This window comes from Leuciscus leuciscus, assembly GCF_965113295.1.
Source record: "Leuciscus leuciscus genome assembly, chromosome: 2".
Lineage (NCBI taxonomy): Eukaryota > Metazoa > Chordata > Actinopteri > Cypriniformes > Leuciscidae > Leuciscus > Leuciscus leuciscus.
Genome location: NC_138726.1, coordinates 22,883,195 through 22,906,869, shown reverse-complemented (window position 1 = coordinate 22,906,869; position 23,675 = coordinate 22,883,195). Strand labels below are relative to the sequence as shown.

The 23,675-nt window shown below is 37.5% G+C and overlaps 1 protein-coding gene across 1 annotated transcript in view; it reads right to left on the bottom strand.

The window, feature by feature from the left end:
- adam19a (ADAM metallopeptidase domain 19a) overlaps positions 1 to 23,675 on the bottom strand; it is a 105,692-nt gene that overhangs the window by 37,551 nt on the left and 44,466 nt on the right. Inside the window, exons 4-6 of the mRNA XM_082151747.1 lie at positions 10,219 to 10,294; positions 4,897 to 4,973; positions 207 to 390 (exon numbers count right to left, since the gene is read on the bottom strand). Coding sequence (XP_082007873.1) covers positions 207 to 390; positions 4,897 to 4,973; positions 10,219 to 10,294 — 337 coding nt within the window. The remainder of the gene's footprint in view (positions 1 to 206; positions 391 to 4,896; positions 4,974 to 10,218; positions 10,295 to 23,675) is intronic.

Here is a 23,675-nt window from a genome sequence, read left to right as displayed (position 1 = left end):
GTAATAACTCTGTTATTATTTCCATAATTACCATAATGCTTAATAACTAGTGAGAGCTGCTTTACAAAATGTGACTTTTGTCACCTGGGCAAAGGATTGATTAATATACTTTTTTTTGCATGCCATCTGTTTTAATGAAATATATTCTGTAAAGATCAACATTTACAGATATAATATGAAGACAAATGATTTCATTTCTGACTGACCCTTTGATGCAAAGGTTTAAGATGACCACTGAACAGGCTCAGGTGTCCAGTTTGATGGCTGTGTCCACATGTGCCGCTTTTGATAGGCAGGTCTTCAGTGCGATGGAAGGTGTGGTGGAGAACCTCATGGCCTCTGATTGGCTCCAGGTAGTATGTATCATTTGAGTTCAAGACAATCAGACCTCTAAAAAAAGGAAACCAGAGCAATGTCAGTTCCATTGTTGAGGTTGTGTCAAAAACAATTAGAGATGAAGGGAAGGGATCTCTGTATCACAACAGCTTTCAAATGGATACTTCACCCTAAAATGAAAATCCTGTCATCATTTACAGGTGATAAACCCTGTACGACTTTTTTCTTTTGTGGAACATAAAATAAGATATTTTGGACACCAAAAAACACTGGAAACCAATGACTTTCATTATATGGACCAAAAAATGCTGAGACATTTTTTTAAATATCTTCTTTTATGTTCCACAGAAATGTCATACAGGTTTGGATTAAGGCCACATCCACACGAAGCCAGAGCTTTCCCTATCCGATATTTTTTTTTCCCGTTCCCAGAAATATCTGCGTACACACGAAACCACTGAAACCGACTCAAAACGATGTAGTATACATGCCAGACCAGTATGTGGCGCTGTAATTCTGCCTCAGACATACACTAAAAACGGAGAAGAAGACTTGGAGCTCGCGCATAAACCTTGCGCGCTGTATACAACAATAATATTAGGCACAGTAGCTTCTTTTTTTCTTTTTTCTTTTTTAATCAAGAACTTTGTTGAACAATATGAAAAACCATAAATGTAGTTGCTGTGACTTAACGGTGTCTGACTAGTTGACACTTGGTGTGATGACATCATCGTTTCGCAAAATATACGGATTGGCCGTACACACGAAAACGCAAGGGCGGCGTTTTCAGATTTATCCACCTTGGGACCCGGTTTCAAAAAATAGCGGTTTCAGTCTCCGAAAACGCCGGATCCGTGTGGACGAAACACCAATACGATAAAAAATGTATACGTATACAGCGAAACGCGTCTCCGTGTGGACAGGGCCTAAGATTAAGGAGAGTAAATGATGACATCATTTTATCCCTGTACGTTTTTTCAAGGTTTTGCCCTTATCAATAACATTTAAGAATGGCAGTAAAAATTTCCATTTGATCTCTCTCTTTTTCTCACAAGCACACATAGAAACACAGAGAGGAATTTGAATTCCTCTTGATCCTTCTTCTGGCCTCAGTAACTAATCATAGGGATCAGGGGGCCACTGGAATTGAGGTCTCCCAGAGCACATCTACAGCACCACTCGAAATTTAATTTCAGTAAAAAGTTTTACCTCTAAAGAAATGATCGGTACGTTTGAAAAATATCTTTAAAATAAAGCTTTGAGGGTGTCCCATTTGTCATTTCAAGTTTCAGTGTTCTTGAGGGCATACTACTGTATGTGTCCTCAATATGCCAATATGTTTTCTCAAGTCTGCACTGATGTGGGCTCCACAGTGGACCCCTATTCAACAGTCTCAGCAGGACTTGGGGCTGAATTTGGAACAAGGTTTGGGGTCAATAAGATTTTTTTTTAAACCCTTAAATACATACCTCAGGTCTTTATCGACCCCAGACATCAATCACTACCCTGCCTCTCATACATCTTTTAAAGTTAGACACCACCCTTTTTAGTATTCCTCAATCTATTAATTATAAACCATATAAAAAAAAAAAAATATAAAAAAAAAGAATGCCTGCTTTGTAAAAAAAATTTGCTAGTCACCCAAGGTATGTAATAGTGTAAGTATATTTTTTTCTGTGCTACAATAATTGAATCTCTGATGACTCAGTGAGTGCAAATAACTATTATTCTTCAAGGAGGCAATGTCTAATACACAATTATGAAGTGATGATAGAATACATAAGTATAATCAGAAAATAGAACTGGCTCAGTGATTTACTGTAGAGCAAGTACTGTGTGTATGCAATCAAATATTAGTATCACTGTCACATAATGATGGATCTGGTGAAGAAGCTGTCAGTGAAATGAATACTTTTATTCAGCAAGGATGCATTAAAGTGATCAAACGCAACAGTAAAGACATATATAATGTTAGAAAATATTTCATTTTAGCACAACATTTTTCAACTTTGATAATAATAATAAAAAATTTTTTATCTGCGCTCTAAATCAACAGAAAATGACAAAATCTGAAAATTCTACTTTGCCACTGCAGGAATAAATAATATATTAAAATAGAAATGATTATTATTTGCTTTAAAGGTGCAATACGCAACATTTCATGTTAAAAATACCCGTTTTTCTAACCCATACATGCTTAAACAATTGCCTGATGGGCTGAATGAGCCCTTCTCTGATCACTGAGATTGCCTCTATAATCCTGTACAGTAAAATAAATAAGAGGGATTCGGGACGGAATTTGAGACTGGGCGTGACGTCATGCGCGTTCGCGTTCACGCTCACCTGACTATGTCTGGTTGCAGTTTCGCTTGTCGCCAGAGGGGGCATAGTTCTGCAAAAACTCAGAGACTTGCGCATTGCACCTTTAATATTGCATTAATATGATTGCATTAAAGGTATAGTTCACTTAAAAATGAAAATTCTGTCATCATTTACTCACCCTCAAGTTGTTCCAAACCTGTATGAATTTCTTTATTCTGCTGAACACAAAGGAAGATATTTTGAAGAATGTTGGTAACCAAACAGTTGATGGACCCCATTGACTTCCATAGTATTGTTTTTCCTAACTGTCTACCGACATTCTTCAAAATATCTTCCTTTGTGTTCGGCAGATTAAAGAAATTCATACAGGTTTGAAACAACTTGAGGGTGAGTAAATTACAGAATTTCCATTTTTAAGTGAACTATTCCATTAATTGCATTACTATGGTCAAATAAATGCTGCCTTGGTGAGCAAAAGAGACTTCTTTCAAAAACATAAAAAATTACATCACCTCCAAAATTTTGAACGATGATGTATTTACCAACAGCTTTCATCACCAGCAACTAATATATGCTAATGTAAACAGGATGTTTCAAAAGTTTTACTCACTGTAAAGAGATAAAAGATAATCTACTGTTCCCTAGTAGTTCCAGTGCTGAATTTGTTTTAATTTGCTTTATTATTCATTTGTTTCATTCTTGTTTACAAAACAGATTTATGGTTATTGGAAATGTGTTTTGCCTTCAAATTGTTCACAACTGGTCCAAAATCCATTTAGTAGCAAAACCATTTGTTTACGCCCCAGGGCATCCAACTATTATCTTCAAAATGAGGATTGTCATTTTCCCCAAGCTGACAACAGGCAAGCAGAAATGACTCTGGGTGTGGCATTATAACGGTTCCTGACACCAAAACTGTAGGCAAATTTGGCAGTGATTTGATTTGCCTTGGCATAAACGTAATGATATTCATGAAACAATAAATAATAAAATAAATATTTAATACAAAAAATAAAACAATCAGCTACATCGCTGTCAAATTTTCAAATGGACTGTTGTCTCTATTAACTGCAGACTATGGCGGACATCAGCACAAAACCTCCAATGAGCTAAAGGTAAAGAAACCCAAGAGTCGCCTTGACAAAACATGCAGTGCTAATTACGTTTGCTCTTGCAAAATCTTGCAACAGCTGTTCAATGACTTGATCTGACTTCATAAGAAATTCAAGACCTTTGGCAATATCTAGAGATAGACTCTCCAGGGCTTTGCCCTTAATAACACTGTTTTTTCTTCTTCATTAAACTGGCTCGTCGACTAAACGTATACAACAAACTTTGTGTGTCAAAGGAGCGACTGCTCTCATAGAGTCAAGCAAACACACTTAAGGGAATGTTGATTCATCCCACAACTATCTTGGCTGCTGCTCTCTGATCTCACACAGTAAACTGCAGCTTAATTTCCCATCTAGCCACAAGTATGTAACCAAAAATATCAAAAAAGTATTTAAATTGTTTGTAAAATCTACATGTTACACATGACCTTCATGCTCTCTTTGTCAAAGCCCACCAGTACAATACATATGTGTATGGTAAAATCTAAATAACCCTTTATTTATTACCACAAAAAAACCTTAGCACCTGGTTAGTGCTTTGCTTTTGTATCTTTCAAAGACAGATAGGTTTGGTTTATATATCTAGGCATTAGGTTTAAAATGAACTGGAACAAACAGAGGCAGATGTAGTTTCAAGGCTGTTTGTGAATATTGTTTATACATAGAGAGGAAGCTTTCAGTGCTGAATGAGGACTGAGCACAACAAACTATTAACATTCTGGTAGGCCCACACCATTAGTCATCAGTGCTTTTATTCAATAACCTGGCCAAAACATTGCCTCTCTTCACAAATGAAGCGCACAAAATTGTGCTGCATATGCTAAATTAAAAATTACCGACTTTTTGCAAGCACAAATGAAGGGTAACAACAAGATTTGCTCGCTCTCTTCAGAGCATTTTGAACTTTCACACTCCCATGCAAAACGCTTGCTCACAAAGTCTCATTCACACTACTAACTGAAAAACAACAACAACAAAACAGTCATACAATACAATGCTCGCAGAATGCTCAAGATCACACTAAGCCGTGTGGCATTTAGCCTTCCGGAGACATGTGACCGAATGAATTGAATGTATTGTGTTTGTGGTGAACCAAGAGAATCCAATTATGCCAGACATGACATACCTCATTCCCAAACATGTGCTCAGAGCGACCCAAGAGTCGGCATGACCCCTGACCCTCCCGTGATAGAAGCAATGATCCTGGAAATGAAAGGAGAGAAAGAGATTACTGGAGGGAGGACGGGGAAAAACGATATAAAAGGCAGCAGTTCGCTCAACAGACAGGCTGCGGAGTTAATGTTGTTCATAAAATGGGCAAAACCGAGTTAATGGAACATCTATCTAATTAGTAGTAAAAAGAGACTACATCTGTAAATCACAATTACAATTGTTACATTTTTGGCTTTCAGGTTTATTGGACTTAATTAGTCTGCCTCTTTTTGATTGCAGCCCTGGAAAACTTCCCTCAGGAGTTCGCTGCTAACATTTGGAAAAGAATCGCTTCATTTAACTGTGCTGAAACTGATCCAAACTATGTATAAGTGATATTCTTTCAGCTATTCAAAAGGCTTATATGAATGGTCAGACCGTGAAATTAGTTCATTTATTTGAAGACAGGAAGCAAAAGAGGGATGGTTAAGCAGGCACACAAATCAACGGTCTCCGAATATACCTTCTTCCTTACTATATAGTATGTCAGAAAGTAGTATGTCTGAAAAGAGCAGTAGGCAAAAAGAAGACCTAGTACCTCTACCGAAGATCCGAAGTGCACTGCAGGATTTGTGAAAGGCAGTGAAGTGATGCAACTGACTGCAGTAAGTCATACGACAATATGGCAGATGCAGCACATCAGAATTTTAGTCACGCTACACACATTCATACTATATAGAACATACTTTTTTAACAGCGCAAAGTTTGTTCCTCATCAAATCTCACCTGTCCTGAATGTGATATTCACTGCAATATTTTATTGTAATTTTACAGAATATTTTTATACAATTAATTATGCCGTTTTTACCATTTATTTGTCCTTTTAATGCTTTTTTTGTTTCCTTTTATACATTTTATTAAATTAGTTTTATCTAAAATGATTATTGACATCATAGATTGACCACTATTATACCACAGTGCAGTGTTTTTTTTATTGATTTCATAGGAAACATGCAAATATTTCAGTGTAGGAGAATTTGATATATATAAATGATATATGTATGTATATAATTTGATGTACATACATACATACACACACACACACACACACACACACAACTATATATGTGTATTTTATTGTGTGTGCGCGTGTTGTGAAATCGACAGCAGAACTTCCTCTTCCTGTCAGTTTCCTCTTTGTCTCTGTTGTCAGTAGATCAAAATTGCAGCTTGCGCACCATTTATTCACAGATCCATTCCATATCATAATGTCATGCCATCATAGGGAATATTTTCATTTCCAATAACTGGAACTAAGACATAAAACTGATTTGCTATAATGTGAAGCCTGCGCACTGACAGTTTAATCTTCCGCTGCAGGACTCATGAATATTTGATTTTCTTTGATTTGATAGGACTAAGGTTTGCTTAATTACTTTTTTTATGAAGTTATAAATACAACGCTAATTAAACCTCTGTTTGTGAGTATGTGAGTGTGTGTGTGTGTGTGTGTGTGTGTGTGTGTGTGTGTGCTTACTAAAGGGGAAACATTTCAACCTGATTGCAATGCACAGTTAACCAGCAGGCTTAGGCATCAGTCCCCTGTGTCATATTTTGCTTTCAAAAGAAAGACAAAAAGAAAAATAAATCCTCTGTGATTTTCTATAGATTGAATTACCACATCTATCACAACAGAGTAGGGTGCTGTGATCTCTGCGCTACCTAAAGCGACCTGCTCATTCCCTTGAAAAGCTCTTTGTGTGTTAGCGCCCAGTGGTGAGCTGTACGCCCATCCTGTGCTGCTCACTCGAGGGGGCATCTGGAAGCTGTTAAAAGGGCTCAAAAATAATCAGGGGTGTGACTTCACTCCCATCAACCCTTGTCAAGTGATGAAAACCCAATTACAAATCTCAGAGCTTGTGCAGGGACAGCAAGGATCCTTCATAACAGTCTGGAAAGGCAGTTTACGGCTGAAGAAATCCGCTTGTGGTTTTGTATCCTTTTCTGGCTGATCAATAAGTCGGATTTTAGAGATGCGTGCAGCAAAACAAGACTGTTTTGCAACGAACAGACAGCGTGAAAAATCGAGCAATTTTGTCCTATATTTCGAGTCACACTTTTTTGATATCAAGTCGCTCTCGGCCTTGATTGAACCCGGCACTTCACACCTCAACCACATTCAACGGAAGAACATAAGTGACAAGTTTTCACAACTTTCTGCAAGAGTTAGCAATAAATTATCCGTATGAAATCTGCCTTCTGCAGCTAAAATATACCGTGATGGAATCTCCAGAGTCTTTTTTGCCCGTTAACTGAATGTTTTGCAGGAATCAAAAATAAGGAAAGAATTATTCATAACAAAAAATATCCCTACTGGCAACTTTAGACTATTTACTGGCTACATTGTATAAGGCTGTTTTATTTGTGATTTGAGTGTTCTGTTCAGGTATGATTTCACAGGTCTGATCATGTAGTATCACATTAGAGTTTTGCTAATAAGATTTACTATGGCACACCAATGATGGTCGATCTGAAATAAAATGACTATATTACAGAATTGTATGCAGTAAAATATAATAAAATCAGTGAGCACAACCAGCATTACCTAGTTACTTTTTATGGAAAGTAATGTTCCATAAATTTGCCTTGCCTTGCCTTGCCTATTTTTGCGTTACTTTTTCTTATCTGGACAGAGCTTGCGTGTTTGTTTTTTAATAACGAAAAGTGAAATGACTAATCCTCAGGCTGAAGGAAATGCAAATTCACACTTGTACAGTAGAGGGCGCAGCTCAAGCAAACCTTTCAGCTGGGCTGACATTCTGGATTGCAGAAGAATAGGATGTTTAACACTCTATAGGGGTGTTTGGGTGTTTCTCAAATGGAAGGCTGCATCCTACGAAGGTTGCAAATCTCGGCTGCCACGAAACGTCACTGAAGGCCATCTCAATTTGAAGGATCATTGGAAGGCAGCCTTCGTTTCGCATCCTTCATTCGGCATGTTTTGAAGCACGCATCGGATGTATCATTCGCAGCCTTAAATCACCCACAATCCTTTGCACATATTCAAATTCACAAGAATAAACTGACAGAAAATGAGTCGGAAAACTGAGCTCGTCTGAGTTTATTATGAAATGTAAGGCAGAAATAATGTATGAAAGTATAGATGTTATCTTTTGTTTTGCTGTAAATTTATCACTTAACATTAAACTGTCAATAATGTAAGCCACTGGGAGACCCCATGGTTGTCATTCACTGTACTGTATTAATAGAAAGCCAGTTAATATAAAGATTTGTAATACAAATTTTAAATAGTATTTTTGTGCGGTGACAGCGGGGCGGAAAATTTATGAAGTAGCCATGCGCACTTCCTATACCGTCTCATTCTAGCGTTTAATGCTGAGGAGGACTCTAGCCTACAAGCCACCGAAGGACTGGACTAAGCACACAGCCTCAATAGGATGTCCCAATTCGGAGGCTGCACGAAGGGCGAACCGAGGACCAGGGTTGCCATGTCTGCACAACAAAACCCACCCAATTCCTAATCAAAAGTACTGGAATCACAGTTCAATTCCAGACTTAGCAACACTGAACCGTCGTTAAATGGCCTAGCAGCTTTGTAACAGCAGACAGCGGACATTTGTGAGGGGATTTTCAAAAAAGAAATGGAGGCAGAAAAGTAGATTCTTTTTATTTGCTTTTATGAGTTTTTATTGGATTTTGACATGCTTCAACGCCAGATTTTTTGGCCCCGGTGGTCAATGTCAGCCCTCATTTGAATAAATTGAGTGGTCTGCTCTTTGCTCCCTAAAACAAAACAAAATATTACAAGAAGTTTAGCCTCAGACCACCTAACAAATGAAGCTGCGCAGTGGTAACATTTTTAGTTTAAGTTCACGTTTTTTCAAGTGTTAAAAGACCTCTGGCTTTTAACACTCGTTTCACTAGCTATTTGTGTAAATTAAAACACAATAATTACATTTATATGTGAATTCCTCAACCGCCACAGAACTACCACCCACCATTTTCTTAGAATAAAAATCCTTTTTTATCATTGGCGCGCAATGAATTCTGGGGTAGGGTAGGACGCGATAGGTCCATCAGTTGTATTCTTCATTGCCCAGAGAAACGAAGAGCGCATTTGACGCAATGGCCTTCGAAGGGTGCAATAAAACCAAAAAATTCAACACAAATGTGATGTTTATCTAAAGTAATTTTTGCTTATTGGTATGGTTGAACTGAAATATTGAGGGTCAGCAGCAAAGACATTGGTTTATAAAGTGAGATTAAATACATTAAGTATATTCGTGTAATTTAACATATTTAATTATTGCAGGTTTGTGTAGTATTCTGAGTTTGCATTTCACTGATTTTATTCATTTTGAGGAATACTGAATCTGTTTTTGTGCAAGTGAGATGAGTAAATGCATGTTCAAAACATGGGGACAGAAGAGGTGTCAGTCAATAAATGGGAAAACAAAGCAAATTGAGTTACATGTTTGAAAAAGTAACTCAGATATTTTGTTCATTTGTCATGCGTTGCTTTAGTTACTTGCGTTACTTGTAATGCATTACCCCCAACACTGAACACAACAACAATACAATTGTTTTTACATCACATCAAAAGTAAAATGCATTATGGTAATGAAAATATTGAAGGACAATGTGTTTAATTGTCATGACAATGATGTCCCAATGCAAAAAAAAAAAAAAAAAAGCTTCATGTAAAATGTCATCTTTTTTTATTTCGGGATAAAATATGACTGAGATTTGTTTTTGTGAGATACACTTCTAAACAAATTATTTACAAATTAGAGCTGTCGATCTTTTTCTTTATTTGACTGCTCATTAAATGATATGGCTCATCACATCATGTGCTCACCGAATAATCCAAGTTAATGCAAATAATCAGATGGAAATATTTGAGATAATTCTAAGAAATTAAATTATTGCGGCAGATTAAAACAATGAATAGAGAAAGGATCGAATGAATTACAAAAAGTGTCTTTAGAAGTAAATACAATTTTAGTTGTATGTCCATATCATTGAAATTTTTTGTGCTTTTTTTATATAGTTAATCCCAATAAATGAATCTGTTTAATTGATAGAGCAAATACAACATTTAGGGGAAATACTGCACTGTTTTTACAAAATAAATGAAGCTTTGTGTCACAAATAATACACACTGAAACTGAAGTCTGGGAACTGAGAGAAGCAGAGACAGAGAGAGAGGAACAGAGATGCAGAGATAAAGAGGCACACACACATAAACACATACAGAGGTCTCAGTCCTGCTTACAGTGTGCTTGCTGGTTTTGGTGACGGGGAGGCCATTCTCATAGTGAGTTTCAGTGAAGTCGTGACCCAGGAGCTCCCTAAGAGAGACAAAATGAATAAACAAGCTGTCACTGTGATATCACTACACACACACATATACACATATGGTGGAGGTTTTTGCCATTTCCACAGCAATACTTTGTCTTCGAGCATGAGAGTGTTTTCTGCGCTGAACACCGCGATTAACAACACCCACAGCGCGGATTACAGTTCATATCCGGACCGGAGTGAGCGTGTTTCAAGTTCAATGGACATTTTTAATATAGCCTTTAATGTCTGTAAGTGAAGAAATTAAAATGTAAATATTAGTAGGCTATTGATTTTTTTTTTTTTTTTACTATTAAAATATATATTATTATTATGAAATACTCGTCATATCAAACTACTGATTAAGATTAAGCTTACAGTAATGTCAATTGTTTTCTAATCTTAAATATTTTGGTGGGTCTTGAGATAGATTATACTTGTCTTTGGGAAAGTTTGGGAAACCTTGCTCTAGGTCACTAAACATTTTAATTATTTCCAGTGCTAAAAGTGCAATTAGGAATCGCAAAATGATAAAGTACAGTATAAAAATGGATATTCATTTTGAAATTTACTTAAGGATATATTTAACAGTTTGAAATTATTTATGTTTACTGTAAGTGACCATTATGAGACAACAGGTAATCAAAATGTAAAATTTAGGCAAATTTAATATTCAATACATCACATTCAAAAGTTTGGTAAATTAATCAACAGGAATTAATCAATGTAATGTGTGGTGTTATCGCAATTCAATACAATTGATGCAGATGCAACATTCAAGGAGTGTTTAATTAACCAGGAGAATACACAATCATCTTACACACTAAATTATGATGGTAACCGACAAAGGACATAACCAAACAGGGAGTATATATACACTGAGAACTAGACGAGACACAGCGGATAATCATAGAATCAAACAAGTACATAATCAGAAAGCCAAGAAAACAAAACAGAATATCAGAATAAGAGTCCATAACCATGACAATAATCAATGCTTATATATATATAGTTTGTGTGTATTAAGGGTGCAATAGTTCAAATTGCTAATGGTTCAGTTTGCATTACGGTTTTAGGGTCACGGTTTCTGTACGATTCGGTATGTGCTATGTTCAGGAAAAAAAGGACTACTGTCAAATAAAAATAAAGAAAATATGAACAAATGATATACTGTTACTGTCACAAGATAAAGATGAGGATGAGGGACTGAAGACAGGATCAAATTATCAACGTAGTTTAATAAAACTAAAGACAAAACGGTGTAACAGTGTGTACTGCTAACAAACAACAAACAACAACACTAAATACTGTAAACAGAGGAACTAAATACACAGAGATAACAAACTAAATGATGAGCAGCTGTGGGGGAGGATTAGTGTCCATGGTGACTGATGAGTGGTGGGAAAATAGAACAAAAGAAACATGTGACTGAAGACAAACAAAATAAAAGTCCATGAAGGTGACACTAACTGAACATAAACATGACAATAACTACAAGCAGCAGCACAAACAAATACAACAGAGCAAAGATACAAATAACATAAACATGCTTTTCAGGTTTTTCAGGTAAAGATCTAACATTACTTTTTAGGTACAGACATTGTAAAATAACATTGCATACAATTAAAGTTGCAAAAGCTATTCAATCTAGAGCATTGGATGTTTTCCTTGTCTTTTGTTGTTTGATAAAAATTTAAAACACATACAGCAGGAATATTAGCTTGCTGTCACTTTAAGACACAATGCACGGATCCAGTACACTGATAATGATAATCATTCCTATTTTGCACCCGCGCACAGCGGACTTTTCCCTCCACAGACGCACGTCGGTAAACTAGGAAATACACTTGCGCTCCCCGGGGACGGTTCCGGCGCAAACGTTCCCTGGTGCTATTTTGCAGGTTTAGAAAACAATTCCGCCACTGACTTTAGACTAGGTTTTTCCTGGTCAGTGGCGGAATTGTTTTCTAAACCTGCAGACTAACCTCAGTGGCGTGTTGCGCATGTTATTCATATGCTATTTTAAGGGCGTATGCTTGGCCATAATCAATGTAGCGTGTGCACAACGCGCACTTTGATTCTCTCATCTACACAGAAGCAGCAGTTCTCATTTTTGCAAATCATACATTATTACAATAGATAGATAGATAAACAGTTTATTATAAAAGCATAAATCTAGCTTACACATTTACCCAAATTATCATACACCTGTTTAACCGAAGTTATTTTGGGTGGGTTTCTCCATCCCAATGTCACTTCTCTGTGTTTTACGGCCCTGACGAGAACGTCGGTCTCCTCGGCTGTGAACCGCTCCTTGCGCGCGCCTGGCAAATCCGCCGTTATAATAGCAATCCACCATAGAACAAGCGTGCCTGCTCTTAAAGGGAATGTGAGATGTCGCTCTGATTGGTTTATTTCACGTTACGCCCAAACCACACCTATGAATAATGAAGCTACTTCAGACCAACCCATTTTAGATTTGCGTCGGGCGCAAGAGTCATTTATCCCGCCAGTATAATAGCAACAGCGCCCAAGACCCGCCCACAAAGATACTTGCGTTTCGTGCTTGATACTTGCGTTTCAGATCGTTAAAATAGGGCCCCATGTCTGCTAGGATACTGACCAAGATGGCCATGTTGACTTGAAAGAGGACTCAATATTTGTGCTCTGTCTGAGTTTGCGCAAGTTCTCATTCGCGTCTTCTGACTCTTAAATGTTTAAATTGACAAGGCTTAAATGAGTTTAGTTTAAACAGATAGCAATGTTTGCTGTTCAGGTCTCATCTGCGCATCAATATACACGTGATGACGGCGTAAATGACTGGTCATATTCGAGCATACAGCACTCACATTGAATAAAGTTTACAAAAAGCGACTGTTTTGACCAGAGTAAAAAAAAAAAAAAAATGTTAGCATCGCTGTTGTAATGTATTGGGAACCCCCCAAAAAACCCTGAAACATGTATTAGCAAAATTTTGTCTGTCTGTTTTCACTTTTACGTGTTGTTATTTTCAATTAACCATGTGTGGTCAGATTAAGGGGCTGTTTACACAACACTGTTTTCAACTAAAAACAGATGACTTTTTATGCTCTTTGGCCATTCATTTACACGAAAACAACTTTTTTGGGTGCCTGAAAATGCTAACTTTTGAAAACAGGTTTCAAAGTGCAAGTTTTTGAAAACGGTCTCTGTGTAAACAACAAAAAACGCAAATCTGAAAAAACGATGACGTCATGCACATGCGTATTACGTGTTCAATCTATAGTGTTTCAAGAGTTTCAGAAAGTTGTAAAAGCTATTCCAAATGGGTTGAAACATTTGATGAAAAGTCATCTTACTTTTGGAAGTTACGAAAGGAAACTTCCTGAGTTAATAGTTGATGGTATCAAACTATTTTCTCATTCCTGTAATAATAAACATATCATATTAATTTTTCAATCCAATCATAAAATCTCTCCTAGAGGGATTTTTTTTTTTGGAATGCACAAATTGCTGATATTCATTGGAAATAGGCATGGTTAAATTCATATCAATTTTGTATGCATGCTGAATAAAGTTAGAGGTACATTTTAAAATGCTTCACAAAATCTGCCCATGTAAAGCTTCGTTCTCAAAATTCATGGACATTGACAATGTTATTTTTGTACTGTACACGAGGAAGACTTGGCTCATTTGTTTTACAGATGTGATTTATCTTTAAAATATTGGTCTGATGTTAGTTCTTTTATTTTTGCCCCAAGAAAGGTGAATTATAAATTATCTCTAAAAGATGTTATACTGAAGCAGTCATAACACACACATATTCTTTCACACACAGAAGCAAAATGTTTGAATATGTGGTGAACGTCTATCCATAAACAAAAATTTGCAAAATGCATACCTAAATGTAATTTATTCTTAATAGAGATGGAATCGCTGAAGAAGTCATTGAAGTTCATTAAAAATAATTAATTATTGAAATTTTATGAAAAATGAAATTTTGTTAAACTTTATGGAGGAATTCTTTATATTGTAATGTCCTCACTATGTTTACCAAATTCTATGAATCTTGAATGTGTCAATAGGAAAAAGGAAGAAAATATTTAGCTAGCTTGTGTTTTTTTATTTATCATTCCAGATTTGTTTTTTTTCCTCTCTCTTGTTGTTGTTGTTTCTTTTTTTTTGTTTGACTTGTTAATTTGTTTTAGGATATGTGATATCTGTCCTATGAAGCATTCTTGTTGTATGCTGAAATCAGTGATTTGATTCATTTGTTTCAATAAAAAAACAAAATAAACAAAATAAAAAAAATCTATAGTGTTTCATCGCCATCTAAAGGCCTGGCAACAGAATACAGCGTTTTTAGTTGTTTTCGCGGATCCGTGTGAATAGGGATCGTTTTGACAATGGTGTTTGTCTGTAAGGAAACTCAAAGGAAAAACTTCTCCATTTTAAGCATATTGTTGCAATGTAAACGTACCCTCAGATGAACCTCGTTCAAGTGCGTGCAGAACCGTGGGATGGAGAACGGTACGGTTAGTTTTTTTTTACCGAGAACAGTTACACCCCTAGTAGACTATGTATGTATAGACTGATACCAAATATTCTCCAGTGACCAGTACGTTCCCATAATAAGTGTGTTCATGTGAACATCATTTTAATCACAGTCCCTCTGAATCACTAAAAACCTGTTAATATGATTCCACTCAGACTGCAGATGTCTTTTTTCCGTAAAGGCCTCACATGCTTCAAAGCACTGGCTGAATGAGAGAGAGAAATATATATATATATATATATATATATATATATATATATATATATATATATATATATATATATATATATATATCTCCGCCATCAATCCTACTCTATCCCATCATTCCTTCCAGAAGTGAATCTTTCTTCATCACACCATCCTCTCGTAAAATATCTGGCTGATAAGAGGCCAGGCTTCAGCTGGAGTGTTATTGTGTGGCTTTGAAAAGGGCGGGTGGTCAGAGCCGTGATCCCGTCAGAGAGGGAGGCTGTGATTAGAGATGGGAGTGTGCAGGATGTGAGGACTGACTCTGTAATCTAGTCTATCCATCAGGGCATGCACACATAAAAACACGCTCACACACATACATGCAGAGGGACACTACAACATTTATAACCGTAAAGTCAAGTTGTTCAATTGGAGATGGAGATGGAGAATGATTGCGATCCACAGCACATGCAGCATATTCCCATTCAAACAATGAGATATGATGCTTGGTGAAGGTGAAGTGTGTAATTTCAGAGCCACTATTATGTAATGCTAATGCTCACCATAACTTAAAAATGCAAGCTTAGTGAAATTGGATTCATGAGTTAAAAAAAATGCTTATAGATTGTATTATATTATGTTTCATAAAAGCACAGTCCAACTTTAAATAAGTTGATGCAACTTTTTTTGTTGATGCAAAGCTGAGTATACTCAAAAAGTCCTGAAGCTGGTTGCCTCAAGTTTTTGAGTTTTCTCAACTTCAGATCTTTTTGCGAATGCCACTATTAGCCACCCCCCCCCCCCCCCCCCCCCCCAAAAAAAAACAGCCCAACGTCCCAACCCACATTATTATCGAGCCATAAGTAGAGAGGTCAAGCTGCTCAAACTGAACAACATTTTAAAAGCACCAGTGCAATGCATTTACCCTTGAATGGGTTGAATGGGATGAATAGTTGAGTAAATTATCTCTGCATAAACTGAGATTAGAGAAAGTATCTGAATACTGAAATGAAAATACACTTCAACACTGAGAACCCACTTCAGAACAATTAGTGTTTTTTTAATTATAGTTCTGATATTATGACAGGCAATACTTTTCAGGCAACTTACATAACAGGCAACCTATAGAAGCCGTAGTGAAGTGGACAGACTAACCTTGAGAAACGTCTGTGTGAGACATTCTTTATTCTCAGCAGATCTGACTTCAATATCGCTTTTTGAATTATATTGCTTCTTGGTTTTTGTGCTTTTAAAAGAGGTGAAACTCTAACATGGCAATACCACCAAAACATTAGAGGTGAGTCATAAGGACAACCATTTTGGAAAGAGCTGCTGAGGAGCGAGGAATGGGCTAGGAAATGAAAAAAATCTTGAAACATGCAGCGAATCAGAGTGATGACCTTTCGCATCCAACAAGAATGAAATGATGGCACATTTTCAATCTAGAGTTGGTGGGGAGACCGCTGCTGAGATGGAGGAGATTGTTATGTGTGTGTGTGTCCATAACATTTCAATGAAAGAACACAGCTGGCAGTTTGATTTGTGTATTATTACTGAGAGAGCACCATTATCTGCGCTTTCATAAATTACCTCTATGATTTTCAGACTTTATGAGTCCCCAATTCCCCAAACTCCAGCCATAATAACTCTATAGCGATTGAAAAGCGCTTCATAAATGCCAAAAACCCTCAGTGTACTGAACTTTTCCTTTGGTCAATCACCCTGTACTTTGAATTACCACCATTTAAAAGGTAAACACTTTTTACAGCATAGTGAGAAATGCACTCTCTTTCTGTATTACAGTCAACAGACAAAACAAACCTGCCTATTAGCAAAGCTCACATCCACACATAAACACTAACCACTCAAAATCACTGCTCTGAGCCACACACTCATTACATCTTCCACGCTTAGCCATGCTGACACAGTGGCAAACATTTGAGGGTTCGGAGGGTGGGGGGACACAAAGTTAATGTGATCAACAAGGCATGAGTCACATTGTTTTAGTATATGTTGGGAACTACAGCGTACGTGTTGATCTAACACCTATTTTAACTGGCCAAATGCTGGTAACTATTAAAAGAACCTTCAGGCTAAAGCTCTGTGACATAAACAGCTCACTTAGACTTTGCACACCAATACTTCAGTGTTTTTTGTGCATTCATGTTCAGAAAACTTTCACTTACTTTGATGTTTAAAATCCCCAGAATGAAATTGTGTAGTTGTTCTTAGACAGGTAAGCTTTGTTACTCAGAGCATTATGGGCAATAAACAGCAATAGCTGTGTTTGCTAGAGGTGTAATCAGTTTAGCATGAGAGGCAATAGTCAGTAATGTTTTACCTGTATACCTGAGTTAAAGGAATGTTCCGGGTTCAAAACAAGTTAAGCTCTATCAACACTGTAGGCATAATATTGGGTACCAAAGAATATAATTTGCCCCGCAGTTTAAATGTGAATCCAGTGCTTTTCCACTTACACAAATGAAGTAAAAACCTGTTTATTTCTTGAAATATTAAGTTGTTTGATGATTTCATTAAGTGAGAATAATTATAGGTGGATGAACTTCTTGGTATGCATTTACAACATAATTATTTACTTTTCCTAAACAGTGCTTTTCAGTACATCAAGTCGTCATGACAACAAAGCTAAACTATTGGATATAATTTCATACAAAGCCATTAAGCAAATCTTTGTAAGACTTGTCTGATAACAATATGTTTTGTGGGTTTTAAACAGGGTGCATTTTATGTAGTAACCCCATATTCTGTGATTTTTGCTTTAAAAAACAACAAAGTTTTGTGTGTGTGTGTGTGTGTGTGTGTGTGTGTGTGTGTGTGTGTGTGTGTGTGTGTGTGTGTGTGTGTGTGTGTGTGATCAACATTATACCACAGATGCTGTCCAGCTTGTCTGGCACTGAACCCAAAACATTTCTAAAGAGCATTATAGGCAATCATTTTTGATAGCTCAAACAATAGTTGCCTATTTCAAAGGAATAGCTTGCAGTCAAGCAATGTGCATAATGAAAGTTATATATACAGTTAAGGTTGAGGAATGATGTGCATAATAATGTATTGGTCTTTATATTATATTATATTACAATTATGCATAATGTACTGTTATTACTGTAGTACTAGTAACGTGTAACTACATAACCTTTCAATAAAGTGTTACCATTTGTTCTGAAAAGTAGAGATAAGCAATGAGATTTGAATTGCTTTGTTTGTGAAAACAATGACTCCAGACTAATGTGATTGTAACAGCCTTCAAATCATCTGCTCCCATGATTATTCATAATCAATGTTTACTTGTGATAACTATGACCTAACTAAAGTGCTGCACTTAGCATCCATATTTCCTTAAGAAATACATTTAATCACTGTGGCTGTGTAATCTAAAGCAGGCCTAGTAGGCCTAATTCTTTATGCCCTTCATACAACTTACATACAAGTCAACTTCATTTTTGTACATTCCTGATCTTAATAAAGGAGCACTGTGGGCAATGTGCATCCATAGCTCTCAGAAATCTCTTGAAAATATGTACTCTGGTTACTTGCCTAAAATGATGTTGCACAAAAAACAAAGAGTGGCCAAACTGTTGCTAAAATGCTCAGTAATGGCTGAGAAAGGGACAATGCTAGTGGGATTCAGTAAATTTATTCAGTGAGAGGAACTTTAAGGGTCATATTTTGTAACCATTTAATTTTTTTCTCCCCTGAGGTCCACTTAATGATAGTGAAGTATTTTTCAGCAAAAAGTTATGACCTTCCCCCTGAACCTTAGAATTAAACAAGTTGCTGAACAAATTTAGAAAAAGCTGTTCCCTTTCAACTCATGCTGCGCTGGAGATATTGACGCTATGGGAACACTTATATTATAACGCTGATTATACATATATATAAATAATATATTAAAGAAATGGTGAGCAAACAGGGTTTTAAATGGTGTGTTCCTTCCTGCCCTCGCTATATCACACAATTTATGGTTTGTTTGCCTGGAAGAGGAGCCTACACGGTCAGCTCTCAAGGGGGCTGACTGCTCATTGTGAGCAGCTATTGCTAAGTACACTTCGCTCCTGCCGGGCGCTCCCTGTGGTTTAGGCCCTGCTGCTGCCCAGGCAGAGTGGCGGCTGAGATCTAATGGAGGGGTTGGAGATATAGGCTCTGCCATGTCTCTGCTCTCACCAGCTAGATCCAGCACCCACTCTCAGGGATCCGAAGCACGCTCTGCTGTTTTTTATCTGCCCAGACTGAGGGCCTGGTGCTTCAGCTATACAGCTTTGAGGAGGTGAATGTGCTGAGCATTGAGGCAGGAGATATTGAGGACACGCCACCTAATTCTCCTGCTTATGAGGAGCTGTAATTTATGCCGTGGCCAAACTGAAAATTGACTGGCTGGCTGAGAGGTCCAAAAAGCAAGCTCTTTTCTGTTTTCAAGTGCTTTCTGGCTTCTTAAATACAACCTCCACATCAGGGCCTGCTGTTTTTTCCAGATCTCCACACAGAGGTGACGAGGTTGTGGAGGAAACCATTTTCGTCTGGGGGGTCTGCGGTCGCATTCACTTCACAAACTGGGAAACCAGATCCTCCTGTGGACTCAGGGAAAGCTGCTCTCTGTGAGAGAAGTTTATATCCGCACCAAAAGCAGACATCCTATCGAGGCAAGTGCTGAGGCCCGGGGAATGGAGACTCCACCCCATGGTGGAGGAGTCGTACTGGAGGGAGTACAGCCAGGCGGATTCGCATCTCAAGAAACGACACACTGTCCGCTTTCATTCTCCCTCAGCTGGATGCCATGGTGTAGAAGTGGCCAAGGCTGCATCTGTACACCTTTTCCCTGAATGCTCTGCTCCCGGGAGTTCTGGAGAGAGTCCACTGGGACAGGGTCCATCTATTGTTAGTAGCCCGTTCTGGCCTGCCCGAGTATTGTTCTTGGACCTCATAATTCACTTCAGAGCTCCCTCCATGAGGAAACTATATGCCTTAAAGTGGAGAGTCTTCACTTCATGATGCGGAAATCGCCAGCTGAACCCAGTTAACTGTATGGTTGGTACAGTGCTCGATTTCCTGAAGGTTTGGTTCTCCACAGGGTTATCTCCTTCAACTCTGGTGGCCATTGCTGCTTACCATACACCTTTGGATGGAAACGTGCAGGTGTTGCATTTCCTCTGTGGCGAGCAGGACGAGGCCGAGGGCCGTGGGGGAACTGCGTGAGGATCTCTCACGGAGGAGCGGAAGCATAAAATTTATGTTTTGCTTTTATATGTGGCGGCAATTGTCTGTGAGGGGCTGCCGTCTTTACTTTCGTTTTGTATTTGTTTATTTTATGATTATTAAAAGTTGTTTGAATGTTTGCCGGTTCCCGCCTCCTTCTTCCCATAACAACTAACTTTACTACATCCTCCATGGTGCTTTTGAGGCTGAGGCCTGAAAGCTGCACGAAGGAACCTGCCTAGGATTTGGCCGTTGTTTTGGAAGGCCTCTCAATTGCCCTGTTCGAGCCTATGAAAACTTTCCAGAGAAATTTCTCTGAAAGACGTTTGTGATAAGGCAGGCTGGTCCTCTCCGCACACATTTATGAGGTTCTACAAACTAGACTTGGATCCCACACTGGGGTCCCAGGTGCTCATGTCTTAGTTGTGCTCACCATGATTCATACTAGAAAGGCACTTGTCTGGCGGAGTAGGTATTATCGTTCCCATAGCTATCTCAGATGTCTCATTCTCTTTTTTTAGGGAACCATGATTACAGTCATAACCTGAGACATTTTTGCAGTTTAGTTTCAATAAACAATCTTTGTGAGCTGGGAAAGAAGTTTCTTGATGTTTGATTTGTAGGATTAATATGGACCTCAACGAGAGTAACTTATAAAACTTTGAAATGGCTTCAGCAAATAGGCATAACACATTTGGTGGCAAATGTATTCTACTTGTTTAACACTAGAATTCCATAACTACTAGAACTGGCGCAAGCGGTCATTTTGACCGCTAGATTACAAACTATATCTTTAATGATAAATACCCAATTAAGAGATTAATGCATTTATTATTGTATTAGGATATCTTTTAAAAACAAAACAACACCAAACTGTACATTTAAACAAGTTTAATTATACATTTATAAATAATAATATCCATAGATGTCCTGAACAAAATGACGGAGTAGCCTATGTTTTCATGTTTCCACTGTTCGATCGCGCCCGCGCCTTACACACACACACACCATATTCCAGCATTGCAATCTTGACATTGCAGCCTGTTCATTATAGCCATAATAAAATATAATAATAAAATAGTCAACCTAACATAATAATCAACTGCTCTGTTTATATAGTCAATAGTACAATTCGTACCATTTTTCACATATGAAGAGGATGTTTTTTTTCCGTCGATATTGGAATGTGAGTGAAGTACAAAGCCTATAATAAAGAATAGTAACGTGAGCCCAACGCCGCTTACTTTCACTTTCGCTTATAAAGTATTTCATTTTGGCTTGTTTATAGTTATTTTTTCATTCTTGTTCTGTTCTGAATATCATTACATTTAAATGATTTGTTGTGGAATATGTTTTGTGTATTTTTTACCACATTTTATTATTGTGTATATTGGTATATGTATAATAATACCGCGAAATTCAGTGCGGTCAATATGACTGTCTATGGCCGAAATAGGTAAATATGTTCATTTGTTTTTTTGCCTTGTGTGTAATTTATATGAAAAAAACATTTTAAATTAAAATACAGACACTTTTAGGAAAAGTCATGGTACCAGCTATCCTGGGAAAACCCAGACAACTTCCGGCAAATTTAGATTTGTTCAAGCCCATTTCTAATCCGTCGAAAACGCAGCACCAATCAGAAACGTTGGGGCGGGCTTTACACAATGACGATCGCTCTGATTGGTTTTAGGTCTATCCAATTGCGCCCAGAGGCATTTGAGCGACGTCCTTTCAACTTTTAAATGCATTATTATATTCAAATTGCAAACACATGAGGACAGTCTCCATGAAAGACCCACTGGCAGATGAACGTGCTACTACATTTCTCTCCGAAACGGTAGGAAATTCAATTAGATTTAATAGAGGATTTTAACTGTGACAAAATGATTGACAGGGCAGTTTACGTGACAGGATGCACGCGACAGATCCGTCCGATAAAGATGACGAAGTAGTATGTCCCAAAGCTTGCCTACTTTTTTGCTACACATTCAAAAGTAAATACATTTTCTTCACAAAAAGAGTACATACTTTTATGGCGTAGTGTAACTTAGGCGAATTGGGATGCAGCATATGGCTTTATACGATGACGATCGCTCTGATTGTTACTACTGAGAATGGTCTGGTTTTAACCAAGCTAGGTACCAGCAGGATTTTATTTATTTTTTCAACAAAGTTATTGCAGATATAACATTCAAAACGGTCAAAATGACCGTCATGGCACTTCTAGTGTTAACCAAGATAGAATAAGGGGGAAAATTAAATCATTTTATCCTGAGGAAACACCTTTACAATTGAGCACAATAATATAAAAATTATGAGCTTTCTTTTAATTCATTTCACAAGGTCCCTGTGGTCACAGAACCACTGAACTAAAACCATTCATTCTTTTCTCAGAATGGAAGCCAAATCACCCGTTAGTAGTTTTGAGCAGGTAAACTCAGGCAGCCGCACAGTGGTCTGTGCAGCTCAATCAAGTGAAAACTGAAAGGCGATTCATTCTAAGGTGGAGTCCCAGTGGGCAAAAGATAGGGGAGAGGACGGGTGCATGATTTGAGACAGACGGCTTCCCGGCAGGAGTTATGTTGGTTATAAGAGGTGCACAGGCTAGTTACAGCATTGCAGCAAAAAGCTATACAACATTAGTTCCCATTTTTATAGTAAAGAAAAAAAACTTTAACCTTCCTCACAGTGCGCAATGCAAACATCCGCTATAACTGACACGCTCAGATTCAATGAAATTGCTAAAATGTGCTCTGATTCTAAATTTAAGCATTTGAATTGACTACATATTCATGTTTCTGCACATGCAATCTGAGTACCAGCTTCTACATCGTATTGTGCAAAGGCTGGCTGCCAAATGTAAGCAAGTGCACATCCATCTGCGTCCTCCAACTAATGTAGCACATCTATCCTTTTGCTCCCACTGATGTAACACCCTCTAACAGTTATCTGACTGAATGAATAGCTGGCATGAGAAAATGTAAGACTGTTTAGGAATCAAGCATCGCTGTAATTCCTAAGCCATAAGACAACAGCCATTTGTAGGTTGACTTCCTGAAGAGTGTAAACACTGTATCAACTTCTAGCTTTAAGCAATAGGGGTAGACTGGAGAATAACTGGAAGTGGCATTCTAAAAGTACTGATACACAGCACTGTATCACTCCGTTTGTCTGTGCCTGCATGTTCCAGACAGTATGTCAATAGTCAGATGTTTCTATCCACATATTTTTATGCAAATTGTGTGATATCGCATAAATAAACACTGAATGGAAACTAAAATGCACATAAATGAATGATATTAATGAAAAAAAAAAAAAAAAAAAAAAAATGAAGATTTTTTTTTTATCCCTCTACTGCATAGCGTTGCCCCCAGGCAACGGAAAGTTTTCTTAAGCCCTGTGTTCAGTACATTTTTCTTTAAATGATTGCAACCAATTAGAATGTTTGAAAAAGT